Genomic DNA, 11,561 nt, shown 5'->3' on the forward strand with positions numbered 1-11,561 from the left:
TGGTTGCGTGCCGCTCCTGATGGGTGGTGGCACGAAGGGGCGTCAGGCGACACCCGATTGGACGATCGTGTGTTAAGGACGATAAGCAGGCGAGCGGCGGGGAGCGACGCTCCTTAACCACACAGCAAAGCCGATCTGCTGAACCGAACCTAGCCGATCTTATCCAACCCATTAAAACACGCTACCCGAAACGGTAGAGAAGATCCGATCCTTATCCAGGGTAAGTTAAAGCAATTGCCCTTTATCTGGTCCGTTTCGTATGACATCTCTCAGTGACACGGAGCCACGCACGGAACAAAGTGTCAGATGCAAAACAGGGATTATCAACGATGTAAAGTACTGGGCAAGAAGGAGCAGCGAATGCAACCGCTTCGTTTTAACCTTCTTGACAGGCGTGTTGATACAGGAGGCTAAGTGGGTCGCTATTTTAAGATGGCAAATCCATTGCCGGACCCGTGCGATCGATGCCTTTATCTGACTACCTTATAGTTGTGACAGCGCGTCATTTGTGGGTTTTGCCCTCGTGAATGCCATGCGGGCACGACCGTCGGGAATAGGAGTGATAAAAACGCAAAAGATAAAATAATTCCCAAAATCTCACACACACACGAGTTAAACGCCATGTTTACTAAAACCCACAATTGCAGTGGAGGAAAAAACACTAAACGCAAATTGTATGTTTGATACAGAGCATGTATGTATGCTGCACACCGAGACAGCCCTATTCACGTACCTGTATTTGATAGTTTTCTGTTATATATGCAGATTTCACATACAGCCAGCTCTGATTTGCACAAATAAATAAAGATATGTTTGTGACAAGTAGTTAAGACGATTCTTACTGACGAGGAAGCGACTTATAATTTCATGTTAAGTTTTTTTTTTCTGCCTGTGTATCTGAGAAGTCTGGTTTGTTAACTTGCTGTCACCGGGTCGCGATCGGGGCTCGCAAACGGCATGCGGGTCCTTTTTCAGCAGCGCTTCTGAACGTGATGGTGGGAGGCTGGTGTGTGTTACACAGAATGAGAGGACCGACTGTCTTATTCCCAGCACTGCACGCTATATTTGGTGCCCGATCCGGCCCTGTTTTTAGAACCTGCATTATGACGATGGCGACAATAGGCGCACGGATTAACCTCGCCACCTGTTAATCACGTTTTTGAGGGTGAGAACGTGGTGGTTCGGTGGGGGTCAGAATAATTTCACTTAAAGGAAGGTTTACAGCTTCCTGTAAAACGATCCTGATGAGGGAGTGAACTCGATAAAGAGACGGCTGAAGGGGAAAAGGTAAAAGGAGAAGCGGGGTATGGGCGCGTGAAAGAGGAATTTATGTGGATACCAGCGGTTCCTGTCGCCTCGGCAAAGTATCCAGCTGTATTTCCGGGAGATGTAATTAAAATGTAAACCACGTTAACTGTCCAGTATACTAGTGACCACCAAGTAAACAGAGAGCGACAAAGGGAGCCACAGTGTCGACAGAAGGAGGAGGAGGAATTTGGAGTGAAAGATGTGGGGAGACAAAGAACATGTGGGAAAGAGTGACAAGGAACGCATTCTGTGGCCAGTTCTCGTGGAGTGTCAGGACCAAGAGCTTACCACTTTCCAGCAGCCAAAGGAGAGAGCCCATGAGATGGAATGACCCGGCAATGAGGGGACATACAAGGCAACAGAATGCCAGATTAAAAGATTATGAAGGCAAGTAATTTGATAAATGGTGACTGAGATAGCACAATAATAATAATAAGGTAGGCCTGTATAGATCTTGCAGGTTTGGGAACCCTCTTGATTAATTGTCTGCCTGGTCCACAAAGCTCTCTATGACGGTGCTGCTTTATTTAGGTATTGGGATGGTGCTGCAGGAAGGTCTGTTTCTGCAGCAGTGCCTAGCAAACTCTGCCAGCACTTGTAATTTCTGATAAAATGCAAAAAAAAATGAAAAAGCTCTACTGCTAGTTTGACGTGTGCATCTCGTATTCACACATGCACAGATACACTTCATAAATATTTCATTGCTTTTGTCACATTTTTTTTTAAGTCACGCACTGAATTTTATAGTGGCCTGATATTATGACATAGTTTTGAAGAGTGTATCTTTGCTGCTGGCCTGCACTGGCGTACATATGCGTGTGCGGGACAGAGAGCGGCTCCTTGCCATGATTTCTGTAGCCCAGAATTTCTCCATTTGCCCCACATGTGCTCGCCAGAGACTTGGCTGCAGACTCCCTTTGTGAACAGAAGCAGACTGTCACCGTGTCTAATTAGGCTTTTTTTGTAAGAGGAACCGTGTCGCCAGATCCAGTTAGAAAAGATCACAGGGCCTGGGGGCCTGTCACTGTCATGGGGGGGGGGGGAGGGTATCAGCCTTTTCCATTCTACCGAGCTCCATATGGAGCCAGACCTGATCCACATCATTAGTCTTGGGGGTGTCCATCCCCTCCTGCCTCGTTTGCCTCACTTCCAGCCAACCCCAGAATTAATCAGGTTTAGCTGGGCTGTTGACTGAGGGTTTGACCCACGCTGATGAGTCCATTTACAGATATTTTTTTTAAGCTTAGTAGCAAAAAAAGCAGCTAATTAGCTGATGCCCCGATGAAGACTCACTAGCTGAAGCACATAGGCGTGTAACCAGCACCAAATAAAAGCTTACAGTGTCATTGCCTCAGCTTCCTGCTTTTCTCAAAATGGTGAGATTTTTTTTTTCTGATCCAGGGAAACATTCCCGTTCTATTTTTTCTTAAAATACTAATTTTTTCCCATTTTGCTGCTACTTAGGATGCATACAGGTTGGAACAGTGGCTTTCATTGTAGCTTCATATTGCCAGGGTTACGGGTTCAAAATCCACCGTCTCTTGGTGGACTCCTATCCAGGATATCTTGTGCCCTGTGCCTTCTGGGATAGCTCCGGGCTCACAGCCACCCTGTACTGAATATGTGGTTATGGTAGATAAATGGACAGTGCTTGAAGTGGGCCAGTACCAGCCTCTTTTTTTTTCGTCTTCAAAGTACCAGCACTTCTCAGTATCTGCTAGTACTGAATACCAAGGGGAGTACCGGCACTTCTCATTATCTGCTAGTACTGAATACCAAGGGGAGTACCGGCACTTCTCAGTATCTGCTAGTACTGAATACCAAGGGGAGTACCGGCACTTCTCAGTATCTGCTAGTACTGAATACCAAGGGGAGTACCGGCACGTCTCAGTATCTGCTAGTACTGAATACAAAGGGGAGTACCGGCATTTCGCAGTATCTGCTAGTACTGTATAACAACGGGAGTACCGGCACTTCTCAGTATCTGCTAGTACTGAATACCAAGGGGAGTACCGGCACTTCTCATTATCTGCTAGTACTGAATACCAAGGGGAGTACCGGCACTTCTCAGTATCTGCTAGTACTGAATACCAAGGGGAGTACCGGCACGTCTCAGTATCTGCTAGTACTGAATACCAAGGGGAGTACCGGCATTTCACAGTATCTGCTAGTACTGTATAACAACGGGAGTACCGGCACTTCTCAGTATCTGCTAGTACTGAATACCAAGGGGAGTACCGGCACTTCTCAGTATCTGCTAGTACTGAATACCAAGGGGAGTACCGGCACTTCTCAGTATCTGCTAGTACTGAATATGAAGGGGAGTACCGGCACTTCTCAGTATCTGCTAGTACTGAATACCAAGGGGAGCACCGGCACTTCTCAGTATCTGCTAGTACTGAATACCAAGGGGAGCACCGGCACTTCTCAGTATCTGCTAGTACTGAATACCAAGGGGAGCACCGGCACTTCTCAGTATCTGCTAGTACTGAATACCAAGGGGAGCACCGGCACTTCTCAGTATCTGCTGGTACTGAATACCAAGAGGAGCACCGGCACTTCTCAGTATCTGCTGGTACTGAATACCAAGGGGAGCACCGGCACTTCTCAGTATCTGCTGGTACTGAATACCAAGGGGAGCACCAGCACTTGTTTTTCCCCATTTCATCCACTATTCACTTACTGGCTCATTAGTAATAATTCATTTTAATTCTAATCTGTTTTGTACAAATAACAACGTTCTATGTTTCAGCTTACCCAAAGAAACATGTACCACTGGATTTATAACTGACGTGTAGTTTATAATTATATTACATCTGTATTGTTTATATAACAGCTGAATTAAGTCGCCTTGATCAGTAGGTTGCTCTAGTTATAAAAGGTCAAACACTGGTCTGTCCGGATTGTTGGTTGCCCTGGATTTCCTGCAACCACTAAAATATTAATCATTGTGATTCGATTAGTTTTTAATATTTCATAGCATTGCACACTGGGGCTTCAGTCTGCTTTGGTGGGTGTGGCTTCCATCGTCTCCTAGTAAAGTTATGGCAGTTGTCAAGACAAGATAATCGTATACATCCTTATTTGGGATTTTGAGAGCAGATGTGCGGGGTATAGTATTACTGAAATCTTATACTGTTTGAATGTATGTTGCTCTTTAAAAATATATACTATACTGTAACATTTTATTTCATCGCACTGTTGGTTTTGGAAAGAGATGGAGTGCGATGGGACCCAGATAGGTTAGGTGTTTCAAAGACTAGCGTGTAGTTTTTATGCACCACTGTTAAATTGGGCACTTCTGATGGAGGAAGCTGTCTATGAGACAGTGTTGCTTCCTATGTGGGCATCTGCAAGAGGAACAGCAGGTTAGCATAGGGAAGTGCAACCAGTACTAGACTCTCCATCAAAGCCAAATAAATGCATCCCCTATACAGTGTGTATTGAGAGGAAGGGCCCATATTGGCTCTGACTTCAAAAGCTACTCTTCAGCTTTTTTTTTTGGCAGTTTTGCTTACAGTAGCCTGATAATCTTTTGTCTCAAGCTGTTCCTCACCTAGTGCCAGGATTTGCCATTTGTGCAGCAAGAATTGCGACGGCAACACTGTCTGCCTGACTTACTGCTGTTTTTCGTCCTTGGCTCTTCCTAGTAACGTGGCTTCAGCTTGTCATGTTGCGACTTGGTCTGTTCGGCATCTGTGTTGGTCTGGATGTTCTGCTTTTGCTCTGCTGATAGGGCATATTGTGATCTCGCTTTTGCCCGGTCATTGAATGCCTTGATCCAATCCCTGGGACACTGGCCCTGTGTCACTGCTCTCCTCAGTATTTATGTGTATTTCCTTGGTTTTTAGGTTGCTGGGCCTGTAATAACTAATTAGCAATAAACTGTCCCTGATCCCTCCCCAGCCCCCATGCTGCTTTGCCTGGGCCGATATGGATGATGGACAAGACTGCGTTGAGTTTGGAGAGAACAAGTTTGTTAGCAAGTAAGCCAACCCAACCGTCAGCTGGCAAAGTCATGGTGTCCACACCACCTACCGCTAATGACTGCTGCTACCTTCACTGTCAGGACCATCTAAACAAATGACAAACTGAGCCAATAGCAGCCTTTAAGACGCGATGATGCACTGGTGTTTGTTTTGTAGGGAGATGCTGCTCTCACATCTCAGGACGTACAATTTATACAACCAGGGGCAGAACTTGCAGCTCAGACACAGGGAGGTAAGCAATGCCATGAGCTTTGATGGATTCCAGTGATGGCTTCGTATTGTGCTACTCTGCCCTATTACAGCGTAAAACATCGTACAACGTTTGCCTCCGTCTTGCTCCCTGCCGTCTCCCTGTCCCTCTCTGCTTTCCAGTCCTTCCATGTCTGTGAAATTATGGCACTGTTCCATGACACCTCCCAGCTTCTGTTTAATTGTTAATGGTGACCACAGAGCATGATAATTGGTATTAACAGTGACCGCAGGACCTTATAATTGGTATCATGCATGAGTGTATTTGTTACTTGGTGTGTTTGTGTGTGGTAACACAGTAAGATGCCTAGACTTTTGAACATTTTCTCTTCCTGCAGTGACTCCTTTTGGTATCTCATGCAGCTATTTTACGGATGGACTTTACAGTATGGTTCAATCAATAAGTCAAAGAAATTGTGTCAAGTCTACAGGGCTGGAGGGTTATATCTAACCTTCTGTGTGAAAAAGTGTTAAAGTAACAACTGAAAATGGATTCCGGCATGTTCAAGGCAGTGAAGGCATCTGGACAGTATTTCTGCTTTATCACAAATTGTATGATATCTTCTCTTTTACATAGGAGGAGGGGGAGCTGATTGTGGAAGGTCTGCTCAATGTCTCCTGGGGTCTACGGCGGCCAATCAGACTGCAGATGCAGGACGACAAGGAGCCAATCAGACCGCCGCCCTCTTCCACGTCCTGGCATTCCGGCTGTAGTCTTGACACACAGAGGTCAGAAGGCATTGGAATACTGAGGTCACTTAGGACGTATGACACAGCCTCATAAAGATATTCTTAATGCCCTTTAAGGGAATGAAAAGGACAATGATCATAAAGTAGTAATTAGTGTAAGGATTATAATAATCAAAATATCTGTCCACTGATGAATAGATTTTTATCCAGGATGCTAAGAGGAAAGATCAGAATGCATGAAAAATATCCATCATTTGGTATTTGTAGTAACATTGACATAGTTTTATAGTAACATAGAATTATGTAACATTTTAGTGTGCAAAATAAATTAGAAATTTTAATGTATTCTATAAAAGTGGCATGTAAACAAAGGTTTTGGGCCTCCATTTTTGTAGTCTGTTTTATAATATGCCTTTCCCCAGTAATGATGCCACGCAGCAAGCCCCTCCCACAGAAGAAGTGACAGACCCAAAGGACCAATCACAAGACTGCATTATGAATAACAGGAAAGACACAGATGAGACGCCAGAACAGGATGGTGAATTAGACAAAATAAGTATGTAATGCTGAAATCTGAAGGTCAGTTTTGATTTTTATAAAGTGTTAAAAAATAAAACATTTTAATTCAGTCTTTCTGTTAATGTCAAACCAGACCAAATTCCCAAAGATACAGGTGAGGGGGAGGAAGATTCTCCACAGCTCCAAAGGACAAAGAGTGATGCAGGGGTTTGGAGGCGGGGTGCCAGAAGGTCGCCTAGCGACCAGCGACGAATCAGGCGCCACCGATTCTCAATCAATGGCCACTACTACAACCACAAGGTTGGCTTTCCTATCCTATTCAAAAAATAAACACATTTTATTTTGTGTTTTATAAGCAGAATTCATACAATGTGACAATGTTTGACTTTTATGGTCAAAAATTAAATATATGTGTGTGTGTGTGTGTGTTACATAAGGTTACATAAGTTACATAAGGTTCAGCCAGATGGCTGATGGTTCTGCAGATGCCCGGTCTAGGCATGCAGAGGTATATTTTAGGTTCTTGGTGATTAGATACAGGTGCCACCAGACTTTGCCCCAAAAATCACTCCTACCCATAAATCAGCAGCTCATTATCCAAGGTATCCAAGGATACTTGCAGCTAGTCATTATAGTCCTTTTCTTTGGGGTGTGGATATACTTCCCATGTCTGCTCTCTCCTTTGTCCTGCACCCCCCCCCCCCCCACTCCCCCTCTCTCGCCACCCTCCACCACCCCCTCGGGGCAGACGGCAGTTTTCACTCCCGCCTACGGTTCCGTCACCAACGTCCGCATCAACAGCTGCATGACCACGCAGCAGGCGATGCGCGTTCTGCTCAACAAGTTCAAGATTGAGAACAGCCCCGAGGACTTTGCACTCTACCTGGTGCACACCAGCGGAGGTGCGACCCACCGCTTCAGTGTCTACCTACACTTACAGACACAAGTCATGCGCGTTTAGATTCTATGTATTCCTTGTCTGCACGTGCCGTAGGAGATGCGGATCTGTCATCTGGATACCTGGTTCTAGAGCAATGGGGATTTATTTCTTTTGCAAAAGAGAAGCAGAGTGATGCACAAAGCATGATCACAGACAGCTTCAATGCAAAGGAGACTCTATGCTCTAATTTACAGCTATTTCTAGATGGGCTCCCCTCATATACATTCCAGTCATCGTGTTTTTCTTTGCTAAGGTCTTTTCTCTTACCTTGTTCTTTGATTACAGGAACATGGGTAATTTTAACCATTTCTATAGACACAACTTTGCCATTGTATATATTGTATGTATTATCCCAACCACCATTCCTTGCAAACAAGGAGTACATAGATTCTAAATGCGTCTTGTAAGGTTAATCACTGATGGTCAGTTTCAAAAACTTTTTCCACGCATGTATTAACTGTGCTGCATCTGTGCATGTTTACGCACGCGTGTGTACACGCGTTCCAGAGCGCGTGCAGCTGAAACACACCGACCACCCTTTGGTGGTGCGTGTGCTCCAAGGACCGTGTGAGCAGGTCAGCAAGATCTTCCTCATGGAGAAGGACCTGGGAGAGGAGGTCCCCTACGACGTAAGGCATTAACCATCATCAGACATTAAGACCACCAGGCTCTTATCCAGCTCTTTGCTGTGGGTAATCGTAGATGTACAAATACAAACGTACAAATACAGACTGTCCCCGACTTACAACCTGTGAAACATATGACAACTCACACATACGACTGACGTTTTTTTAAAAATTAAGCAAATGTATGTAAACATTAATTTCAGGTAGCAGTACCTACAATAACTAGTGTGTGCTACTGTGGCATGTACTGTTTGGCAGTGCGGCCATCCCAGCTTCACAGGCATCTCCCAGTCTCATTTTAGACATAAAAACCAGTATGATTATCTTTTTCTGACATATGACCATTTCTGCGTAAAATCTGTCTGTCCGAACGGAACCCAATCGCAAGTCGGGGACAGTCTAAATAATTTGAATGGCATTTCTGTCAAAAATTTTTGTATAAATAAATGTTTCTTTTTTAGCTCAAATGATAAGTGTAAACTTTAAAAAAATGCTTCACTTGGAGACTATAAATTTATACACCATGTAATACCTACGTTCACCTCCAGGTGGCTCAGTACATCAAGTTTGAGATGCCAGTCCTGCAGAGTTTCATCACCAAATTGAAAGAGGAGGAAGACAGGGAGGTTCTGAAACTCAGGAGCAGGTACTCAATGTCTGTAATGGGAAAAAATTCATATGAACGTGGCTTCAAGCTTTTCGACATTTCAGTTGCATTAAAGGGACAAAAGCATAACAGTCTTGCTATTTATCACTCACTGATTATTGGTTTTGGGTCTCCAGTAAGCATTGATCAGGCATTTTAAACGACGTGATAGACACAGATCATGCTGAGCTCTAATCTCTCTGCTTGCTTTAGGTATTCATCTCTCCGCTGCCTGATCGAGAAGCAGCTGCAGGTTCTGTCAGACGGTCCTTCACGCATGTGATGCAGGGTTGCCAAGCAACGTGAAATGTTTCAAGCACAGGTGGATCTGCAGGAGATCGGAGTTAGTTAATGCTGGCCATTTTCGAAGAAAAGATGGCATCAACATGTCCAAAAGAGCGTGGAGTTTGGTAGTCTCAAAGGAAGTCTATGGTGTGATGGAAGGCATCTTACTTCAGGAGGAAGGACAGGAAGTCTCTCCATGCTGTCATAATTAATTTATTTTTCTTACATTCATTTACTTGCTTCATTGCTGGGCTGCTGCTTCCTTATTTCAGTATTTTCCGTACCATCTCTACTGGAAAGGAAACCTACAATTTCAAAATCCACCCAAGGGCCCTTGTCATGTAATCGTGAGGTTTCCAAAATGCCACGTGCTTTCCCACAAATGCGACCACAGCCCAGCCCACCCACGTTGCTCAGGCACACAGCTGCAGAGAGCCTTCCTCCAGCCAAGTTTCCGACGCTGGGCTACTGATCAATGAGCTCCTCTGCTGTCTTGTTGCTACGGCAATCATGGAGGGTCAAACCAGGCCATCCATGTTCGGCATCACCATGTGGCAAAGGGCTTTAAATGTACAGACCATGTAATACCTACTTTCACCTCTAGGTGGCTCAATAAAGTTTGAGATGCCAGTCCTGCAGCGTTTCATCACCAAATTGAAAGAGGAAGAAGACAAGGAAGTACAGACACCCGGGAGCAGATGTAAATTTTTATCAGCTTTGAGAATCCTGCAGTAGGAGGACAGAGACAATCTCCAGTTTCCGTCTTTACCATACCCTGTTAGGGTCTCTGAATCAGCTCACTTTCCTGTTCCTGATGAAGTGCCTAAATTGCTTTTCATCCCAAATGATCTAACTGATATAGATTTTTTTTTTTTTGGTGTGGGGTGGGGGGGGGGGTTACATTTTTTTTTGTTTTTCAGACAAGCACAATTTGTAAAGGTTTTTTTTTTACAGAGAGTATGAGAGACATCAGAGTAGATGTGTAGTGAAGAGGATTGGTGATGGTGTGCCTGTGCTGTGCTGTGCTGTGCTGTGTGGATGGGAACTCCATGCGTGTGTGAGCGTGTGTGTCAGTGTATGAAAGAGAGGAAATCCAGCACAGGGATACACAGCTGCAGAAAGCTGTTTGACAGCTTGCATGGCATTTGTGTCTTTGCACCTCCAACCAGGACTGTCCTTTTAACCCCCAGGGGTTCTCCAACCAGGACTGTCCTTTTAACCCGCAGGTGTTCTCCAACCAGGACTGTCCTTTTAACCCCCAGGGATTCTCCAACCAGGACTGTCCTTTTAACCCCTAGGGGTTCTCCAACCAGGACTGTCCTTTTAACCCCCAGGGGTTCTCCAACCAGGACTGTCCTTTTAACCCGCAGGTGTTCTCCACTCCACTGTTTTGTTGTCAATGCAAAAAGATATAACATCCACATGAACCTTTTTCAGGAACTGAGCCCAATTGTAGTCCCTAGTATGGAGTAGCTATTTTTTCTTGACCAGGAACTAGGTAGGGCTTATAACAATTAACTTTGCTGATTGGTTGACCACAAGCACTGGGGCTTACTTGGAGGTTATGCGGTATTGGGCGGAAAAGAGAGTAGCAGAGGAAAACCTGAGCACATGGAATTATTTTTGTATCTCAGTCACATTAAATTCATTAATGATTACCTTTCTGCTTGCGTCTCCATATTTCTGCATTGGAAAATTCGATTGATAACCAATATACTTCTGTCTAATATCGCCGGTGTCGGTGAAACTTGCCAACGCTTATTAGCGGAATAATGTTACATTGTTTTTTATTCTGTGGGAAATGAAAGATGGTTCTGCTGGCCAGAGTTAATAATGAATAAACATGTCTTGGGCCATATAATTAAAATGCAGTGTCCCATTTTGATGTGATTTGTGCTGTTTTTCTAGACCGCGCAATCGATTCCCCCAGTAACGAACAAAATGGATTGTTCATCCTCAGTTATTTTGACGGTGGCGGTGTGTAGTTTTGTATGAAATTTTGTGTTTAGCATAAAGGTCCCGGTTCCTGTTCTGGGGTGGGAAAGCGACACATGAAGGTAGCCAGGAGCTACAAGAGTTCCCGGTCGAGACTGAGCTCTGGTGGGAAAGCTCCTGTAATAGCTTATAGGAGTCCAGGTTTCTTTGTTTTTGGGATCATGTTATTCAGCGCGCTATTCAGGGGGCAGACACTGAAGATTAACCCCATGGTGGCATTGCTCAAAAATGCCAAAACCCCAGAGAGCTGGAGCATTGCCCATGGTATCCCTCTCTAAGCTAAAAATTTACATGCTTACCAATGGATTACAGGT

General features: G+C 44.6%; 1 protein-coding gene across 2 annotated transcripts; it reads left to right on the plus strand.

The window, feature by feature from the left end:
* Positions 1–14: 14 nt before the first annotated feature.
* LOC111861159 (ras association domain-containing protein 2-like) lies at positions 15–10,910 on the plus strand. Of its 2 annotated transcripts, none has more exons than XM_023845517.2 (10): positions 15–220; positions 5,215–5,294; positions 5,454–5,529; positions 6,124–6,275; positions 6,659–6,792; positions 6,889–7,055; positions 7,504–7,657; positions 8,203–8,324; positions 8,870–8,967; positions 9,181–10,910. In XM_023845517.2, the coding sequence occupies exons 2-10, from the start codon at positions 5,242–5,244 to the stop codon at positions 9,248–9,250; spliced, it is 1,026 nt and encodes a 341-aa protein (XP_023701285.2). In that variant the 5' UTR covers positions 15–220; positions 5,215–5,241; the 3' UTR covers positions 9,251–10,910. The 2 variants fall into 2 exon arrangements, with proteins under 2 accessions (XP_023701285.2, XP_023701284.2); XM_023845516.2 differs by lacking the exon at positions 15–220 and adding an exon at positions 1,176–1,695.
* The last annotated feature ends 651 nt before the right edge of the window (positions 10,911–11,561 follow it).

The sequence above is a fragment of the Paramormyrops kingsleyae genome, chromosome 7 (assembly GCF_048594095.1).
Source record: "Paramormyrops kingsleyae isolate MSU_618 chromosome 7, PKINGS_0.4, whole genome shotgun sequence".
NCBI classification, from domain to species: domain Eukaryota; kingdom Metazoa; phylum Chordata; class Actinopteri; order Osteoglossiformes; family Mormyridae; genus Paramormyrops; species Paramormyrops kingsleyae.

Bases quoted from the DNA above. Each gene is read 5' to 3' on its own strand.
- LOC111861159 (XM_023845516.2), top strand. The intron at 5,530-6,123 runs GTAAGCAATGCC...TCTTTTACATAG, and splicing joins TGCAGCTCAGACACAGGGAG to GAGGAGGGGGAGCTGATTGT. The intron at 7,056-7,503 runs GTTGGCTTTCCT...CCCTCGGGGCAG, and splicing joins GCCACTACTACAACCACAAG to ACGGCAGTTTTCACTCCCGC.